Source organism: Rhopilema esculentum, chromosome 12, assembly GCF_057945365.1.
Source record: "Rhopilema esculentum isolate cy_ngs chromosome 12, ASM5794536v1, whole genome shotgun sequence".
Classification (NCBI taxonomy): domain Eukaryota; kingdom Metazoa; phylum Cnidaria; class Scyphozoa; order Rhizostomeae; family Rhizostomatidae; genus Rhopilema; species Rhopilema esculentum.
In genome coordinates this window covers 9,829,402-9,850,991 of record NC_142826.1, presented here as the reverse complement: position 1 = coordinate 9,850,991, position 21,590 = coordinate 9,829,402, and the positions used below count along the sequence as shown (strand labels likewise).

At 37.3% G+C, this 21,590-nt stretch overlaps 2 protein-coding genes across 2 annotated transcripts; one reads left to right on the top strand and one right to left on the bottom strand.

The window, feature by feature from the left end:
* Positions 1-3,723: 3,723 nt before the first annotated feature.
* LOC135681553 (uncharacterized) lies at positions 3,724-5,488 on the bottom strand. Its single transcript, XM_065196090.2, has one exon. The coding sequence runs from the start codon at positions 4,673-4,675 to the stop codon at positions 3,761-3,763; it is 915 nt and encodes a 304-aa protein (XP_065052162.1). The 5' UTR covers positions 4,676-5,488; the 3' UTR covers positions 3,724-3,760.
* Positions 5,489-12,496: 7,008 nt separating this feature from the next.
* Positions 12,497-19,505, top strand: LOC135681216 (uncharacterized). The gene is made up of 2 exons (XM_065195554.2): positions 12,497-13,503; positions 18,598-19,505. The coding sequence occupies exons 1-2, from the start codon at positions 13,056-13,058 to the stop codon at positions 19,284-19,286; spliced, it is 1,137 nt and encodes a 378-aa protein (XP_065051626.2). The 5' UTR covers positions 12,497-13,055; the 3' UTR covers positions 19,287-19,505.
* The last annotated feature ends 2,085 nt before the right edge of the window (positions 19,506-21,590 follow it).

Sequence of the window (21,590 nt, the reverse complement as noted above, 5' to 3'; positions counted from 1 at the left end):
AACGAAAGACTTGTTCTCTCAGGAGTACTCCAGGAACCTAAGGAGAATAAATCAGTATTAAAACTTAGCGGGCAATCCTATTTTACAACCACCCCATTTATAACAGCAATGATCTTTATAAAAACCAAGTACTGTTAATAGTGACAAGGCCATTTAATACCCATTTTTATGTATGGATTACTTCGTCAACATTTTCTCTTTAGGTGGCACATATCCATGTTAATATTTTATCATGTTACCCTACCATCGATTATGTTAGTAGAAGATTTCTACGATTTGTCCTTAGCACCAACACTGCCACTCCTGCCCTAACTTGTGCAGGCGTTCCTGATCTCAACAAATAAATATTGACAAATGTTATCTTAGCAGGATGAATTCTTTTCTCTCTAATCGTTTAAAGTGAGTTCACAAGTAAGCGAGACACTTAGTGACATTTGTTTGCCGAGCCTGATTAGAATAAATAATACATCGAATTTTGACATATCAACTTAAAGCATGGTTTTCGACGGCAATAAAAGCGAACTTCCAGCTTTCAAAGCAGAGCGATCCAATTTAGAGGAATCTGGAATTCAAGTTAATGATTGTACTATCAAAGAAAGTAAAAGTGTTAAATTACTAGGAGTAATATTAGGCCAACGAATTAGATTCGATGAATATGTTGAGAAAGAAACTGGAGAAAAGGAAAATTCCCCAGCCGAAGTTGCCACAAATTTGCTCTAATATGGATGAATAGAAATGGATTATTAAATGAAAACAATGTTTGAATTATTGGCCACTTACTAGGTGGTGCAGGAAAAGTAATGACCGGCATCATCATAATCATCATATTCAATGATTTTGCCAACAAAATACCCCCCCCCCCCCCCCTTCGACACAATACACGATCTAAACCATAAAATGAGGAGCCCCTCTGTATCAAAGTATGTATTACAGACTATATAGGACCAAGAATACTACCCTGGGTACCCGATCACTTTATTGAGTCTTGTACCCTACACGTGGAGCAGATGCTTTGTAGCTAGTCTGTGTCCCAGGCCCCGAAAGAAATAGTTTCAAGCTGTTAACCTTTTCGTTTAGGGGTCTGGGATACAGGCTCTACATAGCTAGCAAAGCAAATAACCAAAGGCGCCTTGGCTTTCTAAAATTTATTGCGCAAATTAGGCAAAAGAATTGACTGTCGTTTTAAGCCTCGCCAATTTTCAAACGATGAATATGAAATGATGAAATCCAATTTTCGTCAAAAGTGTAGAAAGTTTCGACTTAAATTATAATCGTACTAAACGGCTTAAGGTAGAAAGAGCCAATAAGGCACGAGGGGATCATCTTGTTTTAAAGAAATTTCCATTTATTGTGTTGGAGGCCAGCTTAAAGATTTGAAAGAGAGGATGAACCCATTTTGTTCTCTTGTTGGCTTTCAGTAATTCAAGATTTATTTTGTAAACACGTTTGTGCGAAGGCATGTTTAGTACAAACCATAGCAACGTGAGACCGGATTTAAATTTATTTTCTTTTCCGACGATTTGACATCCAATTCATTGAACTACACTGCTTTTGTCTTATTTGTGATAATTTGCTGGCAGAAATTTATGATACTTCCCATCGGCTCTTCTTTGGCAGGGCAACAAATTGGGCTCTTTAATGTGAAACAGAGATTGTGATAAACGGAGAGAACACATTCATAAAGAAACCGTTGCTTCTCGTTTCGAGTTACCAGAATTGTCTCGTTCACTTCACCCGTGTTGTTAATTCTCTTTATGCGCATTCAGAAAAAGAACAGTCCCCTATGGCTAAACATCGAGCTAGAAATTCAAGGTGGAAACGCATAGTAATTGGGGCTTCATCTTCATGTAAGGCATTTCCTGCTAGTGGTACAGGCTCCCTTTCTACACCCCATATCCTGTCTATTGTCTACCTTTCAGATCACAAACCCGTTTTTAATCACCTTTAATCTAGTAAGCCAGTGGTGGCACCAACCTCTAATAAACAAATGAAGTAAGTATAGTAATTTGTTAATTAGCTTTAAATATGTCCTTTGCAACGCTTTGATCCAATCTAGCTACAGCTAGTGGCCACGCCCGATTGTTATGGTCATCGTGCAATATCCCACCCCACCCCCCCTCCTTTCTCAAATTCAAAAGCATCTAGTAACGGCACTGACTCTACCCTCGAAAGCTCCATTTCCATTTCATATGAATCTTTCTGTACAAAACTCTGGAGTGGTAATGTCCTGCTACCGCTGCTCGCTGAATTTCTCTATAGTGTTAGATTTGGCTTCCTTTTCTTTTTGTCACTGTTATCTTGTCTTTTCGAAACAAAATTCGTAAGAAACAATACTAATTGCATATAACTTTTTCGTGACGAGATTATGTTAAATACAAATGTCATAAGCACAGTCAACGGCAAAGGAAGGCAAACAAACGTGAAAATAACTCAATTGCCACACTCAAATTTCGCCCTTTTTCTTTTTTTTCTAAGAGTATTTTAAGAGCCTATGGAAATATTCTGGCGGAAGAGAAACACTGGACTCTGCCCCTTGCGCAAGACGATATTAACAAATAACAAAATATTGGCTGCAGCCAAGGCTATCAAAATACCATATCATATTCAAACCAGGAAAGAAATTGCTCCCAGCGTTTCTGAAAGGCAACTGCAGGACTAATATATTGTGAAAAGATAAAAAATTGCATAAAGGCATTTGGCTGATAAGCATTGAAAGGGTGGCTTGCTCCTGAAGACATAAAAAATAAGGATAACTGCTCTACGCTTATCTCATCTTTTTAGCTTATCGTTTTTATAGGGTCATTCTTGATGGTATGAAATAATGCAGCAGAAAGATTTACCCACCACAATCACTAGTGAAACTTAAAACAGTTTCTACAAATCAAGCATTTTTTCCTGGATTTACCATGCGTATACATATAAGAACCCCTTGAAAGCAAGCGAATTGGCCATTGTGCAGTTCAAAGTAAGATTCTTGCCTGATTAAATTTTTTCACAGACTGTTTTCGTATATTGCTAAATCATGAAGACATACTTCACAAGGAACCGTAAAATGTTGATGTCAGGCAGAGTTCGAAAGGTGGCTTCAGTTGAGTCTCCGGATAGGCTCTGGATTATGGCGTTTCAACTCTAAGAAAAGTATACCACAGATGCCAAAAGAAACAAGCCTATCGATCATAAAATCCCCGAAACAGTGTAGCCTGCTAAATACGACTAGACTGGGTTTATTCTCCTTATACCATGGCATAAGCCCGGACTGCAGAGTTCGGCAGTTTCCAACGAGATCTCTGGGGCGCAAGAACTAAAATGTTCAAGTGTGCACTTTGTTCTAAGTGTGCACTTCAATTGTGTATAGGGTACACAAAATTACTGTATGCTACAGCGCAAGGATATAGACGAAGATACGAAAATGGACATAAGTGAAAGTTCATTTTAACCTCTCAAACAAATGCAAGATAAAGTCGATCTTGAGAAAACATGATTCTTCTTTCGCTTTAAGAAATAGAACACACCCATTCCACTCCCAGTGTCATAGAACACACCCATTCCATGAACCGTATCTATTCTACGCAAAAAAGTGCAGTAAATGGCACAAACAAACAGGCTATAATAATCCTTTCTATTGGCACTTCGAGCTGCGTGTTACATTCATTGCGTTATTTACGGATTTATTGACGTCAGAATGAACTGTGTAGAATTCCCTTCAAAAATTCAAAAACAAGCTTGTGCATTAGAAGGAAACTTTATCTGATAAGCTTTGTCATACGTAAAAAACAATACAGCCATAATCTTCGCATGTTTTTGAAAGGCCTTCGGGTTCATATTGGACTTCGTCTGTACTCACAGTGTGTACGCCAGTGAAGCACGCTCCACACTTATGCTTTTTATTGGAGCTCTCTTTATATTTCCATTTTCCATCCAGCCTGAATACAGATCCACAACGTTCACATGCAAAATCAGTCCCAAGTTCGTCTTCTGAGATTTTCATAACATCATCTCTCCTATGGAATAGTTCACATTTTTTGTCACCATGCCTTGGGTCATATTCCTTGTGACAACGTACGCAGTGCAGTGTTTCTCCTTTGAATTTCTTTTTTGGTAATAATGTTCCGAGTGCCGCTATCGTGCCATTGTCTCTCTGTTTCAGTTTTCTTTTAAGATAGTTATGCAGGCGTTTTGGGTCAATGTTATTAATTACAGCGGTCAATCGGGTATGTTCGTTCGTAATATCACCTTCCAACGATGACCCGTCGCTGCAAATGCTACTTGAAAGCGACAATGAACGCACATCAGGTAAAAAGTTAATTCCATTTCTAAAACCGTGAATCGATCCAGCGCTACCTGCTAGATTATGTACACCATCTTGTTGGTTTGTCCTTGGGCTTTCTTTTGAGGAGTTTATGTTTAAGTTTTGGATTTCCCAGTCATTTGAATATCCATTTTCTTTGTTTATCAAAGGGCTGTCGGGAGGCAATATATGAGCACTCGCATGATTGCCAATGTCAGCCGCCAATAAACTACCAACGTATCCACTTTCATCAAATTCTTCATGCGATAAACCTTTTTCTCCCCAGTTTCCATGAGGACGCCCATTCCTTTGATGGTACTCAGCTTCATCGATGACTCTCGAGGTTGTCCCCAAAGGAAACTCTCTATTTTGGGGGGACTTTGTCATGTTGACGCCAATGCTTTGATGCTGTAACCTCTTGTTTATATCCTCAGCCGTTATGTCACCGTTGGCGTATATCTGGTCAAAGATTAATGAACTTTATTTTTTGTTGTTGATGTGAATGACTCGTTGGCGAAACCCCGTGCCGTTCAATTCATTGTTTTCTTCCTATATTTCTTTTAACCTACTTCAAATTACACCAGGCTGCCATAAAGCGATACTTCCTTAATACGGATTATGCGTCATACGACCACAAATTTCCGAAATATTTCTTTCGCGAATTCAGAGCAGTGATTATCTAGCAAGTTAAACAACACACTTGACTCGCGACGCACTCCAATTCAGAGCAACACTACTGCATCGATTCCCCTACACCGAATGAAATTCCAGTATTTGGTCTCGAATAAAGCTTTAATTGTTCAAAGTTTGAGCTCTATCAATGATGTTGGTATCATGCATTCGTCTATTGTTCGCAGACTTTCTTATCTCTTCTGCAAATTCAAACACACCGATTGTCCTGAAACAGCAGGTTAAGCATTATGTAAAATTTCCCTCTGTTTTCTATTTATTTTATCAAATTATGAGATTACTGTAGATACGAACGAAAACACAGGCAGTTCAAACCTAATTCTTCATTGAGGCTAGTGTAGTCCAAGTTTTATCTAAACAATAACCATGGAGCCACTGTGCAAAGAGCCAGGAGTGCCAACAGATTAGGTCACAAATGTACATCCTTCCTTGGTCTCTATTCCACAAGGAAAATATTTTCCTGTAAATCGACTGTCTGCTCTATAAAACTTTGCTAATTTGACTTTACAACCTGTTCTTGCAGCTGATGTCCGTAAGATATACTATACCATGAAAATAAATCGAATTATTTAGTTTTGCGTTCTAGAAATTGTAATTGACGGTTTCTGGCCACATAACCTGAAAGAACAACAAGAAATATTTCTCAGTGCGCATGACAAATAAATTATTTGAAGTTTGCTAACAGATTACAGTTATTTCGACCTGTCCCATAAAGTTTTGCAAAATCTTAGCCAATTCTTAATCTTTTTAGCCGATTTTGCATACTGAGGTGTAGTGCTAGTGGGGCCCAGGGGGGGCTGAGCCCCCTTGTTGATATCAAAAATTGGCAAATTTCTACTTTTACAATTGTTGCTCAAAACATTTTGTGCAAGAGCCGCCTTTGTTATTTGATAGCACTATACCACTGCTGGAGGTATCTGATAATGTTCTCTAGGTTATTTGGTCAAAAGTTGTGACACAAATGCTGTATTAAGGCTGATTTCCACGAGGCGAATTCGCGGCGAAATCGCTGATAAAGGCATCAAGGCATGCGCAGTTTTGATTTTTGATTTCGCAGCGAATTCGCAAGTAAGTAGAAAAGAGTTCTACTTTTTCCCGGCGAAATATTTCGCAGCACCTAATAACCAGTCAAAGCATGGTAAATTTGCTTGATTTGTGAGAAAACAATCTTGGAACATTCGCCATGCGTGCAGTTCTGAAAATGGGCGCCTTAAAGTTGAGTTGTGGTGGTAATTATTATATAATTTCGCAGCTAATTCGCAGTCTCATGGAAATCAAAGTCGATTTCGAAGCGAATTTGGTGCGAAATTCGCTTCGTGGAAATCAGCCTTTATCCAATCTAGTTGCGCTTATAGGCTCTTTAAATATACCTGTTAATAACCAACAAATAAGCTTTCTTTCTTCTGTCAAATTATGTCCATCACCATAGCTTTTGTAACCTTGAGTTGAAAATGATAATACTTTAAATGGCACTGAGATTGTGAGGAAACAGTCAAAAGTATCTCTTTTGTAAGGGAAGTGAGGGGAGTGAGGTGAGCGGGAGGCAGCCACTGGCATACAGCGGTTGTCCAGTTTATATCAATCCATCCAATAATCCTGAAATAGAATTGTCTAATATTTCGAATCGTCTGACATGTCGTAAACAGGCTTTTCCTGGAACTATTTGGAATGATTTCAGGCTATAACAGGAAGTTTTTGCAAAGTTTAGAGATTTTTGCCTGACCTCTCAGACACAGTAGCCTGGCTGAGATGAAGCAGAGGGTCAAAATAGGCAGTTCTTTTAGCAGCTGGAAAAGATTATCAAAAGACGTTCCACAGGGATGCGTACTTGGCCTCCTTCTTATTCAACATTTTTACCCATGACCTTTTTCAAGCCTTAGATGAAGTAGCCGAATGAATTGGAGATGACATGAAAAGATCAATTAGCTGGTATAAACCTACCGAAATGGTTCAAAACCCGGACAAATTCAAGTTAGTTTTCTTTGGGCTCAAAGAAAAGCTATTGTTATGCATTGATATTCGCTGCATACCATAAAGATATCTATTACGGTGAAACTGTTACGATGAGCCTCTCCTTCCTCTGGGAGTTCTCCAATAGAAAACTGCTGCCATACAACTTAAGAAAAAGCGACCTTCTCCAACTTCCTAAAACCAAAACAAATAAATATGGAAACGAGTTTTAAAAACAATTTTTATAAATAAATCAAAAAAGTAATTAGAGCAAAGTTGGCCTCTTTTAGCACCAGATATTTCATAGCTACCTATATGTAAATAAACTGTGTTATTATATCATTTAATTTAGCAGAAAATATCTATATAATGACGCATTGAAAGAATAGTCTCTCCAGTCATGAGCATGGCAAGACGTTAAATGATTGCTCTAAAGAATGGGTTTAGTTTAAGTAGGTCTGAACAGAAAGATATGATTCAGTAGAATTAAAGCTCCTTCGAAGCTCTAATGAAAGATTTTTAGGAAGTTGACTTTCACACATAACGCTATCAATGATATCAGCAAATAGCTTGTACAACGGCATCGAGCACTTTATGACTTATAAACCAAGTTTTTCATTCATAGAGCAATCACTGAAAATCATTATTGCCAATTTGATAGTAACCAGTCAACAACCTCCAAATACAGACGTCATCAATATGTCTTACACTGATATGTAATGATACGATGGCATGACAATTCACTCACAAAATGATAGTCACACATGTGAATGAAAAGTGTTGAAATACCAATGGAAACAAACTATGGTTTTTAGCAAAACAATGCTAGATTTCAAATTATGCTAGATTTACTGCAAAATGAAAAATTGTGGCAAAATTATGCTAGAAGCATAATACCTGGTTAAACTTGCTTTTTCAAAGGAAAAATAGTTGTCTCTGGTGGGAAAGATTCGACCCACGGTTCACAAGATAAATCAACAAGCAATGGCCTTGTTTGAGGATAAATATCTATAAATATTGGATAATCAAAAGCTAACCATAAAAGCAGCTATGGTCTCTTTGATATTTTGTTCTAGAGTGTAAGCTTATTCCCTGCTATTCTCTGTACTATTTCATCATGAATTTCACCAGGTCATTCTTTCATTAAAGCTTATTCCAATATTTATTGACCATTGACGGAATTCAGAAGGGATAAAGAATCAATGGGAGAAGTGGAGTGGAATAGCAGTTCGCCAACATGAACTATCTGCTATGTGGGTTGAGATTAGCTTATATCCTTGAACGGGAGTGCAATGGAGGAGTGCAAAGCCATTTTCAGGCTACCGAGAAGCGCAGTTCCTCCATCAAAAGTTGCTCCTTATCTAAATGCCTATTCATTTGTCACAAACCCTCCTTTGTATGTTCCTTTTACCCCTTAGGCCCCTCTCCATAGCTTGCTTACATTTTCCCTTAGGCTCATCTATTTGGGATCTTCTTTTTGCATATTATTATTGTAGGCTTCCCCTGGCACTCACATAAGCAAGTCTGCATCATATCCATGCATCCCTTTTCTTTGTTTTGTTTATAGGTGCGGGATTTTTACAGGATTGTTAGACCGTAATGCTTAGTTTACTCATCGTTGTTTTTTCGTTTTTCTTGTATCACATATATCATTTAAGTATGTTTTGTTTAGTTTAGCGTCATTAAGCTTGTTTTAGCATACCTATTCAGCCCTTCCTTTCCTTTCCCATGTTTTCACGTCGTACTTTTTACATATCTTATGTCGTTAATGAAACTTACTCATGTTTTTCTTATTACATATCCTCTTGCCTTAAAGCATATATATACAGCATGTAAAGTTTAAATTTTCAGAATGCTCAAAGGATTACGTAAACTTTCTGTGTTTGTGCTATCTGAAGTTATACCTTTGGTCTTTAAGGACTTCTGTTAGGAAAGCTAAAGCCTCACAACACACGGTGTGTGACATTCTAAACCTATTTTCTCTTTACTTCATTTTCTCTTAGTAATGCTGCGAGTCAGGAGGGAAAAAAAATTGTTCGTGGTGAATGACCTCATGTGGCACAAACTCTCAACGAAAATGGATTGATTCGGTTTGATCAATGGTAGCAAAAGGTGAGAATTCTAGCGTTGGTAAGAATTAGCGCTAATTATCCCCTACCATAACTTTGCTTCAAATTGTTGACTGTCTCTACCATTCAGAGGTAGGCGTGACATCCCTAAAACTCTTTTTAAGCATTTCAATAGTTTGTGGCCATTTGGCACTCAGAATTTTGAAACGATTTCAGTTTAAATGGGCAGATATTTCTGGTTTCAATTCAATTTAATTTATTTTGGAAAATTTATCTCACAACGTTGGATTCTCGTCGCCGTTTTGCTTTGTTTCTGAATTTTATCCTCGTATTTTTATCATACTCATTGCAAGATTCACAGAATCCGGCAGACAGCCTATCCTGCGGTTCTTCTTTCTCACACGAAAAGTTTTGAACCTTCCTCCAGACAAAAACATCCCAGAAGGCAAACCTTCCTCACAAAACAATAGAGAGTGGGCGTGGCTTGGGTGTGCCATTGGAGCTTTTATTGTTCTTCATGGACCTTCCTCCGGTCAGTGACCGTGCCACCGTAATGAATCTGGGCACACGAATGACATAAACTTGAGAAAGTGGGCAGGGGCTAAAACCAAACAAAAGGAGGTTTGCTTCAAGCAAAATCTAATTCTTTGCATTTTGGCAAAAAGTAGGGGACCATATTTCCGAGACATTTTGCTTATGGTTTGCCCACCCAGCTCCCTTGATAAACATGTAACATATCCACATTAAAGGCAGCCCTGTTTTCATTTCCCATCATAATCAAATTAAGAGGCGGAGAAGCAGAAAACAGCTGATTCAAGAACAACGCTTTTACGATTAAGTAAATTTGAAAATTTGATCTCATCCGTAGAAATAGACTGTTTAAATTAAGCCTGTTGGCATATTGAGGCATAAATTTAATCATTTTTGTCGCTGTGGTCTATTTCATCTCACTTGGTATGCCCCTGTTCAATGACAGCCAGCATATACCATTATACTCAAGCATAAAACGATTAATTCTCATTTATTTTATTCACATAGAGAAGCAAGCATAAACAAATCAAATATAATTCGCATTCATAAGTGATTTAACGTTGCAAAGGAAACGAAATCGTTAGTACGCATGCAAAAATCTAAATAATCTAAAGACATTAATCTAAAGGTAGTAGAGATACAATCTAATGGTTTGAAAAAGCACATTATTATGATAAATCTAAAAAAAATTGGTGGTGTTATCATAGATATTTCAAATACCTTGTCCCTTGTCATTATGTAGCACTTCAAAGATTAGTTGATGGCTTGCCTTTGGCCACACTTATTGCGTTGGTTCTTCAGCATTTGAACAGAGTGAACATTTATCTAGTTACCTTGTGAAAAGAAGGAAGAGGATAAACAGATCATGCGCTGTTCCTAAGCAATCAGCTATGGGCCAATGCTTGTTAAATTTCATTAATTGTTGAATTGGTGTTGATGTGTTGTATGAGATAAGAGAAAAATCATTATTTTGAATATAAGATTAATATTTAAAAGAACTATTTGCAACAAAATCAACACATATTCTTGAAGAGTGGCTTTGCTGCCTTTCACTGTACGTAACATTCAAATCTCTCTCTAACTGCACAAGCAGCATGAATTACCGTTAACAATAATTGACGTGACCATCACGTTAGGGCCTGGACCATACAGAAGTAATGGATGATAACACTCCCAAACATTTAGCGTAATACAAAGCTCGAATACCAGTATTGTTATTCGTGGACACACTGTCCATGCATGCAATGCTTAGAGTTGCACCCTGCCTTGAAAGTTGAGCGTGCTTTTTTCTCGGTTATGACAATTGTTCTGCCTCTCTTTTAGTGGGGACATTGTCGAGGCCACGAATCAAGCAACTTTTTGGGGCATAAAATGCTTTGAAATTGAATTTTACGGGAGATGTAAATGAATTATGCAACCGATCAAGTCGAAAGCTTTATCTCAGAAATAATTTCAGGAGTTATGGGAATCAAATTAAAGCAATTCAGTTTCATATTGCAAGGGTAGTTATTTTACAGTTCTTTCTGTTCCGGATCATTTCCAGTGAAAAATATTTAATGCATGTTTTCATTACAATCAACACACATAGATGAAAAAAGATGTGTTTGTAGACAGACATATCGCTCAAAGAAAAAAGCTATATCGCTTGTGTCACGCTTCTCCAGTTGCCAAGCGATATTTACTCGATTATAAATAGGAATAGCAATCAAACAGTATTGCCGGATTAGAAAACAGAAAATCGACAAAACGTAAACTTTTTTTCATTTGGACTACACAGGCAAGATCCTACATATTGATCCAGTTTAATTACAAGAAATAAGGCAACCGAACTTTGTCTGGCTCCACAGTGAAACTTTTGTGATTTATCTAAGCACGTGTATAGGTTCTTTGTTATCTTAGCATTTACTAAAACCAAATACAATTTTGTTTTAGTAAATACGATAGTTTGTTTGAAATTGGTCTGTGCACAAATCTTTTCGGCCATAGATGATTAAAAATACATGAGACTGATTTTTTTTGCCTTTACTTTAGTGTGCTATGAATGTAGCCTGCGTGAAGACTCTCAAAACTTATTAATGCGAAGAACGCCATTTTGCCAAAACGATACTAGAAGAACAATTCATTAGTAATTACAAAGGTCGTGAAAAGTCTTTCAGTTTAATTAAAAAGCAATAAACTGAAATTCAAGTTTTTTTGTTTTTTTTATCCTCTCTTTCTTTTTTTTGATTTTCTACTCAGATTGATTGTCTTCTTTGTTGGGAAATGAATTCCAAAACCACTGTTTTTGGCAGAATTCGATGGAAAATCCGGATAACCTTTACTGAATTGAATATATAACGCGCAATTTGCCCCCCCTTCCCGCCCCCTTTCCCTCTATTTCGATTATTCTCAGTCTATCAAATTCCTTTTTCAGAGCTGAAAAATTTGAAAGCGTGAGAAAAATGCGTAATATTTTTCCGCCTTGCCTATAAGTACTAGATTTATCATCGCACACTGCACAAATTGGCTAACACTATGGAATAGGAGCTACATAGTGTCATAGGTTTGAAACATATAAAAGATCGTTTCAAGGGCTTTTCGTCAGCTCTAAGTCTCTTTGAAGGTCGTCAACCCTTGATAAAAATCAATTTAATTGCTAAATTCAATTAAAAAAGTGATAAATTTAATAGACAGAGATGCAGAAAATCACCTTCTAAAATCGGATCTTATACAATAAGTAAATTTACAAATTTAATCTTATTTTAAGGGACACTGTATAAAAGCTTAAATAAATCCTGTTGACAATCCAAGGTTTTATGCAAAAGTTTATTGTATTTTTGTGGTATATTCAATCTCACACACAATCTTTTTCTTACATCGAATGAAAAACGATTGTTTTGCCTGAAGTATCTAACTACAGATGATCGTTAGTCTGCATATGGGTACGCAAACCTGATCTGTACAAAGTTTACTTGCCATCAAAAATAATTTGACCCGTACCCCTAAACAAAACCATGAAAAATCAGGTGCACTTGATACATCTGTTTTAAAATATACATTTGAAATGCTCTTCCTAGCGGCGCAATTATCTTCTTCAGCAATTAAAAATCGATTTATTTTGATACGATGCTCCTCAAGGTTCCTGTCTTGGACCTTTTTGCATCATATTTGCTTGAAAAACCAGTACTGTTTAGGCCTGTACAAGATCTTGTGCTTTCATTGTGCCAACGTGGCATGGGACTAAATGCAACTCTTGAAAACCATCAATATTTTTCAGAGCAGGTTACTTTACAGATCATGTTGAATAAACAAAGCCATAGAGATGTCAAGGCCAATTTGAACTTCCTCGGCATTCTTCTGTGCGAAATCGGTATCCACAGCAACAATATCTATCCAAATATAAATCCACACACCTACCAAAGCTACATTATAAAGCCAACCAACGTTTACGAATACGCAAGCTATATTCTACAGCTAAGCCGTTATCCAGAAAGGCTCACTTTTAATGTCTTTATCCGAAATTGGCACGTGCACAGTCTTGTCTTGTAATGAAATCTTCGGGCAGCTGCAGTTTTGTCATCACATCTGGGAAAAACATATTTCCATGGTTGCTTTTCGTGATAATATTTTACAGTTCATTGGAGCTTTCGTTGCTTTTTATAAGTCTTTCCAAGTGGCCAAAAGAAGGGAAACACATAGGCAATGAAAAGTTGCTTCCACTAGTCGTTCCAGAGCAGGATATTACGGAGAACACAACCCATCGGCTACAGGAAAAGCAGAATTTGCTTTTGTTTGTTGCAGTTTTAAACAAAGTAACAGCATTCGATAGAAGAGATGCAGTCAGGTCTACATGGATGTCAAGATGTAGGAAGCAGAACAGAAAGCTAGCCTGTTTCTTCTTTACAGATACGACAGAATCGCTATCCAAAGTAAATAGAACAAGGGTCAAAAATGAGAAATTGCTTCATCAGGACATGTTGTTTATGCCATACAAAGGTTTGTGCTACTTATCCCCGTGAAATTAAATCGTAAAGTTGCGTAATCTCTTCTAATTACTTTTCATTCAAAGTCGAGTTGCATTGCCATTTACAAACAGCCTCGATTCATTGCTATAAGAAATGCTTATAATGTTCGATGCATAAAATTTTAAGGCTTCTACCATCTTGAGTCTTAAGGAATTTGAACAAAACTCACAACATGAGAGAATATCATCTAATTTTTCCAGTATAGCAGCAAGGACTAGCTTCTAACCAATAAGGCTTAAATCTCAAGCCGTTCAAAAGGTTTTTTTCTCGAGCAAATTTTTCTTTCTAAATGAAAATATGATAGCTGTTTTGAAGTTTTGTACAAGAGGAAAATCTTTGATGGCAACCAAGCTTTGCACCCCTCTCTTATGCGGACTACAATTCATCAACACCTGTACAGATCATGACATGTGGTTTCGACACACTTGTATATAATCACTTAGCAATAGCATCTGGCTTGTTTCGATCTTTTGGAATGACTGTTTTGATAAGTGTTTTTTCTTGTTCAAATTTTTGTTATAAGTTTCAAAACATTCTCCCAAATCTTTAAATGTTTTGCATTTTGAACTGCCTTTCTCTAAATTCCAAACTCGTTAGGTGGTGTACACTGGGTAACAAAGCCATAAAATTTCGAGCGCATAAATAGAACAACAACAGTAGAAGCGGAGGAGCGTCTAGCAGAGGAGAAGATAGATGCTCCTCCGCTTCTCCACTCCTATCATCTATTGACGCTCTAGTATAGTGAGGGCAACCAGTGGCAGATTTCATAACAATCGTGCATTTAGTGAAGAAAGCATGAAAATTGGCATACCTATAGATTTTGACATGCTGAAAACGATGAGATCGGGACCCCACCTGTAAAGTACCCCAAAAAGCTATTTTTAGATGATGATACTCGGACCCAGTCCTCCTCAACTAATTCTACCAATTTTACACCACACTTCCATATTAAAAGCATACAGAGTTGTATAAGTGTATAATCAGGCATGAAAATGCAATAATATTGTTATTTCAAAATGAATTGCCCCCATATTCTATTTTTAGATGGGGTTCTTGGTCCCAGACCTCCAGGAAAGGTGCTGATCATTTTTCTGTAGTACCCGGGAGCGAAATACTAAAATTACTAATATCACAGAGATTAAGATCCTCATAACGATGAAAGCAATTTCTCAACTTTCATATTAGGCCCGCAGTCTATTTTTAGAAAGAGGTACTTGGATCCAGACCTCTACTAACGATTAATTGTTCATCAAGCGCGAAAATTTCATTGTCAAAGGAAAATTAGTTCAAATTGAAAGTTTAAATGTCTAATTCTTCGAGGCACTGCCCATTGCACATGCACAATTGGAGGTAGAGTGCAGCACATGTCACTTGGTGAACGTAACGGCAACGCTTAACTTGCTTGCCTTGAATCATACTTTCGATTCTTCCTGGCGTGCTGATGTTGGATTTTACTAAAAGTTCAACCCAACCGCTCCCATCAAACCAATCACCAATGGTTGAGAGAAGGCACATTTTGATATGCAAGGCACCCATCATCATTAATAGCTTTTCCTCACCATAAAGCTCGAGGTAGAGCCATTGCACTTGCTTTGAAATCGCGTATACTGGCTGATCCGCTGTCATTACAGGAATCTGTCCAGGATTCACATGCTGTAATATGAGCTTAACTATCTTCATTGTATGGGCAACTGTGGCCGTCGACGTGATAGACTCTTTCAGAAGTGGCAAGAGCGTTGAAAGTGTTGTCGGAAGTGCTTCGTTTCGTTCCAGCTTCTTTGCATTGTATGCCGACCAAGAAACTCTTTCGAACAAAGGAATTTCTACCTCTCCCAGCAGTGCAAATTTTGCAACCAGCCATTATCTTCAAGCAATTTTTGCGCGTTATTGCTATAATCTTCAGTGTTTGTTCTCTGTAGTGGATATTCCGGTATTTTCGATTTTGTTGGGCATATTTCAGTATAGTAGCTTGGCAGCTCTAAGGGAACACTGCTCTTCTCGATATCATTCTCCAATTGCAGTTGTGTCTGCCCTCTCATGATTTTCGGATGTTGGAAAATTGAGATACTGGTACCATGAAAAGCACTCAATGCTGTAGATGAAGATGGATTGTGGTCAATGTTGTCGATCGCTGCAGACGTGAACATACCATTCTGGATACTTGGTGGGCAAACTACGCCGTTTTCTCTGTAAATTTTACACAACTGTTTTGTAACCGCTAGTTCGAAATTTTGCACGCGATTGTACGGGACGCTTATTCCATGCTTTGCAAGGTTTACTACCAAGCCCTTTTTTCGCGTTTTGCTGTGTATCATCAATCCAATATAGAGAGGAAATGGTGTTTCGTCAGCTTTCATGTGCCGTATTTTTTCAACAATGTCATTATGCTTCTTTTCTTTTCTGATTGTATTAAACCGAATCAACTGAGAGATAGATGTCGCAGCTCTACTGTTGCTCAATTCACAAGGCTCCCCTCCAATCACCGAAACACCCAGGATCATTCTTACTAAGCTATAAAGTGAGGCCGGAACTGATGCTTCATGTTTTGGTTCTTCCTTATCGTCAGCAGACATTTGTTTTCTAATTATTTTGGCTGCTCTTGCAAGGCATCTACCATCATCCTCTCCGCTAAACGAGCACGAATCGAATATTGCTGATCCCGTCTCTTCCTTCAAAGTCAAGAGTATTTCTCTTCCTTTCTTATGCTCACTCAGTTCTGGAAGTAGCTCAATAACTTTCTCCTTGAGGCGAGTGCTGTGAATCTTGCTCTTATATTCTTCAGATGCACCATATTCGACAAGGCGCTTGCAAAAAAGAGTTTTCAAAGCACTTAGTTTGAAAACTGGGATTGTTTCTTTAACACTGCAGCATTCTTGTATGTAGGAGACTATTTCCGCTAAAACGACTCCGTAAATAATTTCGTACTCAACATCTGCTGCAGGTTTAGAAGATTTTATGGCTCGTACTCTATTTCCTAGAATGGTCAAACAGTTCTTGTGGTAACGAGCCTCAATTGCGACCAAGTCACCTTCACTGAGTCTAGCAAGAAGCTTGTCGTCCGATAACAGAATGGCCGCATCGCGAATTCTTTTATCCAAGCCAAGTGTGCGCGCATGGTGCAAGTTTTTGTCGGAATCATGCTCATCACATAATATGCATGTTGGTTGAAAATTATCTGCAGTATACTGAGATCGAGTTTTTAAAGTCACAGTGGAACTTTGTTCCTGGCTGCTTTCATCAACGCGCCTTTTTCTACATACCCTGTTGTAATGATAATTGTCGTAACGATTTCTACAACTTTTATGAAACTTTGCTTGGTATTGAACAAAATTATCTAAAAGATTCGGATTTTGGAACCTTCGCTTCAGAGATGACGGTAGCTGTCCTATCTCCTCAAAACGTCTAAGGTTTTCTATTACAGCAAGATATCCTTGACTAGCATCAGCTCTAGTAACATTCGCTGGACACACGAGCGCAGTTTGATCGACTCCTTGACAAAGAAAACAGAGATTCCAGTCTATTTCTCTATCAGTCTGACATCTATCAAAGTGATCGGGTACGTCCAAGAGCTCAAACCTCTTTCCGGACATGACACTTTTTGGAACCGTTCTGGCTACTTTCTGCTTACAGTCATGTCAAAATATCCCCTACTCATATCATGCCACGCGCCCCTGTATCTTGATAAGATCAGGCTTTTCTTTTTACCAGGTATCTCACTTCAAGGGTAGCGTGCTCGCGCGTTCTTAAGACAAAGGATCTTCTACATGCATCAACGCAACTGATCAGATCAGTAATTATACCACGTTTCTGGAAATTCAAAAGATGCAACGCTTACAGATTGCTTTCAGCTGTTAACTACGGATTCAGCTTCTGTATCGCGAAAATCGAAATTGTCCATCCATTGCATACATAAAGATAGATTGATAGAAAAACTGCTCTACCCCATTCTGAAAAAGCTTTTTGGTACAATTTAATGATTTGAATGAATTCCCCTCTCAATTAACTTTTATGACTTGACGCATTGTTTTTGAAAATTTTGTAGAGGTCTGGGTCCAAGTACCTCTTTCTAAAAATAGACTGCGGGCCTAATATGAAAGTTGAGAAATTGCTTTCATCGTTATGAAGATCTTAATCTCTGTGATATTAGTAATTTTAGTATTTCGCTCCCGGGTACTACAGAAAAATGATCAGCACCTTTCCTGGAGGTCTGGGACCAAGAACCCCATCTAAAAATAGAATATGGGGGCAATTCATTTTGAAATAACAATATTATTGCATTTTCATGCCTGATTATGCACTTATACAACTCTGTATGCTTTTAATATGGAAGTGTGGTGTAATATTGGTAGAATTAGTTGAGGAGGACTGGGTCCGAGTATCATCATCTAAAAATAGCTTTTTGGGGTACTTTACAGGTGGGGTCCCGATCTCATCGTTTTCAGCATGTCAAAATCTATAGGTATGCCAATTTTCATGCTTTCTTCGCTAAATGCACGATTGTTATGGCTTTTTCCCTCACTATACCCAGAGTAATTCGGGAGAGACTGTACGCTGACGAGGGTTAAACGATTGTCATTTGCTAGCTGAAGAGCTTCAATTTCTCTCCACCGGTTTTATTAACTTCAAGATGACCATATAAATATCATAAATTTGTCTTTGTAACTTGTATCCATTTACTTGTAAACCTTCAATAAAATGGTAATAGGAACAGGATTTTGGGCAATTTGTAGCTGCTTCGAGGCTAGAAAACTATCAAAAGTGGTCCCTGGATTAAATGATAACAATCTCATCAACATCATCTGCTTGTCAGGTTTACCAGGTAAAATAAAAATACAAAAAGCAAAGGTTATGAAACTTCATTTCATCCGTGTTGGGTCATGTTACGTTAAAACATCATCAAAAATGTGGATTGGAATAGAAAATATCGTATTTTAAGAAGCCAAATAAAAAAGTTGTCAAACATTTTGTCAAGTAAAATACATTTTAGTCTTGTCCAATATTTTTTCCAGCAGTATTACATGATGGCTAAAGTTCTTTAATTTCATCTCTCCTCTTGCTTTTCCAGGTGGAAATAATTTTGCATTGCGATTGGTATGGATGTTGAAATGGGCTGCTGCTCACTACAACTTTGACTTTTTCCTCCGAATCGATGATGACCATTTTCTGTGTTTAGATCGGCTTGTTTACGAGCTCCCCCACAGACCTAGAAACTCTCTTTACTGGGGATTCATTCATTGTCGCAAAGATATTGTCAGGGTTGATGAAGGTTGGATGATTTTGTCGGGTAACCTCGTTCAAGAAGTTCTTTCTAAAGTAAATTCAACATTGCCATGTCATCCATTTGGCGACCAGGCCGTTGCATTATGGATGCTTGATAGTAAATATAATGTCACATATTTTTACGATAACGATCGTGTCATAAATTTTGCTACATCATACGATCTAGAGAAATATAATCGACCAGATATTTGCACGAAATACCTCAGTTTACATGGAAGCTACCCCAATACAATGAAGATGTACTGGAATATATCTTCTTATATTGAAAATCTTCTTGCAGACAAACCAACGCACTATGAAATACCTCCAATTCCTCGCTACGAAGACAAGTGTCGATTTTCAAACAAAATATTTGATGTCAATAAATTTTGGCCTCAACTTAGATTCAATACAAAACCGTGCAAGGATGAGCCGAGATGGACCAACAGCAATGAAGAATTTCACAGTCGAGAAACGTACGGCGAGGATATCTAAACAACGTGCAATGTTGGTTGTCGAAAGGAGCTGTTCAAAATAGATAAGATCATAAATAGTGATTCAAAATTTGATTATAAAGTTATTTTATATACGGCACAAGTTGTTTTATATACAGTACTTTTTAATCAATTAATTGAATGTTTTGAATGGTAATACGAGTACTTTAGCATAGTTTGCAAAGCATTTTGATAGATAATGAAACAACCTGCAGAATAATTCAAATTCTGTTCTCAGATACACTGCTTGATATGTATCAGTTTTCCACAAAAGTGATTTAGATTGATTAAAGGATATTAAGCAATACGATATACAAAATTGCAATGGCTAGACATGCATGTTGGTAAAAACCCTAATTATAGAGACAGGGAAAGCATTAAAGGTCAATTTGACTCCATTTCCATAACGGTACCTTAGAAATGGTTGCACATAAAATTAGGAAAACAATACGCCGGGGGCGCTTATTTGAATTCTGGCCTCAGCTCATTTTAGAGGGGTGCTCACTGAAAATAGATAGAATTCCACCAATGAAAAACTGAGCTTTGAAATTCAAACTATCATTTTTGTGATAAAAATTAATATTCCATTTGCATCACACTTGTTATAGGGCAAAGATTTATAAGATGTCAAACTATACTGAATCGGAACCCCTGTCGATTTTCATAAATATTGGGTGTGGCCTCTTGAATATCTAAATTTTCAATACCTTCCAAAGGAATTTTATAAAGTTTTGTCAGCATTTGCAAATAACTTTCCCAATCGAAACAGCGTAGGGTTTATTGAATAGGTTCCAGCTGATGACTTTTTCGATGATGCCCCTTATTAGAGAGGGTCGCTCACTAGAGGGAAAGGGCGCTCTTCAGAGAGAATATGCTAACTACGAAATTGGTTTGACATCGTGGGTCTTAATAGAACACAGAGGTCCCATTTTTTTCTATCTGCATGCATTCAAACAAAACTTTTTGTGACCTTAAAAGTTTAAATCTTGGTTTATTTTCAAATGTAAAAGCATGCCAATTTATGCAACTTTCAAGCGAAATAATCAAGGGAATTTCAGAGGCAAATGCTTTAAATAAAGATTTAATCTCACTGAAAATTTTGCAGTACATCACAGAAATATTTCATGAAATATTTTTTTCTTACTTAAGCTTGATACCGGTCGAGATACACGAATGCAAATCTGAGCTAGAGAAATTTTCTTTGAAGCAAAGAAGAAGAGAAAAGTGGCCTACGTTTTTCTAAACATAGTCAGTTTTCTTTGATTGTTTTGAATGTTGAACAGCAGAACTACTCTCAATGTACACCAGATCTTGTAGAAATTTCGCTTTAAGCATTGCTGTCAAATCTAAATTCTGTTTCCAATTCTAGGTGAGACTGAAATGAAAAGTAAATATATCCGTTACTTGCTTCCGTTTTCAAGAATTTGAAATGTTTGTCAGATTAAGTAAAGGTTTAAACTGCAACACCGAATCCTATACAAACAACAGTCAAAAGGAAATTTGTGAACTTTTTCGAAGACTTATCGTTAAAAGTTTATTCTTTCATTTGCTAATTTATTTGTTCATGCATTTTTTCATTCTTTCATTCATTTTTTGTAGGTCTTTGACCTATTGATTTACTTTTTTATTTATTATTTACATACTGTTTATTTCTTAAATTCGAGCACTTGCAGCGGTGTTTTGCTGGCTTAGTAAATGATATTACAAATCAAATCAAATGTAACTATTTCATACTTCGAAAGAAAGTTTCTTTATTAATGTTACATGGAATTATTCATCAAATGGAGTTATTCATGGAATTATTAATGTTACATGCATCGTTGCTACTAGCAACGTAACAATAAGAAGCATGGTATATAATAGTGAGTCTGGTACCCAGGGTAGGTAACCGTGTGTATATTGTAAATCCCAATTAAATTGATTTAAACAAAATTAGAAATTATTCTATTTAGAAACAGCAGAGAACAGTTTGCGAGAACGCACGATTTGACATCCCTTCAACTGGAATGCAGTGGAAAACAACAATAACAACAGCCTGGTTGTCTTAGCGACCATGGCATCAGAACAATGGTAAAGAAGCGCAGGCGCTTCTATATCATTGCATCAGAACCACTGATCTCAAAAAAAGATTTGATCGAGCTTCTCCAGCTCAGCCTCGATTGCACAATGCAGCGTCCATGTTAGGACCTTGCTGTGTTGCTTGAGACTAGAGAGTAATCATGTTGGTTTCAGTTCAACTTGCTTTTTCATAGCAATGAAAAAGCATTCGTAAGTGACGTTAAGCATTTTTGCCGTAGTATTTAGT

What these genes read in the sequence shown, in the direction of transcription:
- LOC135681553 (XM_065196090.2), bottom strand. Translation starts at nt 4,675, where the DNA reads ATGACAAAGTCCCCCCAAAATAGAGAGTTTCCTTTGGGGACAACCTCG.
- LOC135681216 (XM_065195554.2), top strand. Translation starts at nt 13,056, where the DNA reads ATGAAATCTTCGGGCAGCTGCAGTTTTGTCATCACATCTGGGAAAAAC. An exon ending in GTTGTTTATGCCATACAAAG is followed by an intron (nt 13,504 to 18,597) that starts GTTTGTGCTACT and finishes TTGCTTTTCCAG; the next exon opens with GTGGAAATAATTTTGCATTG.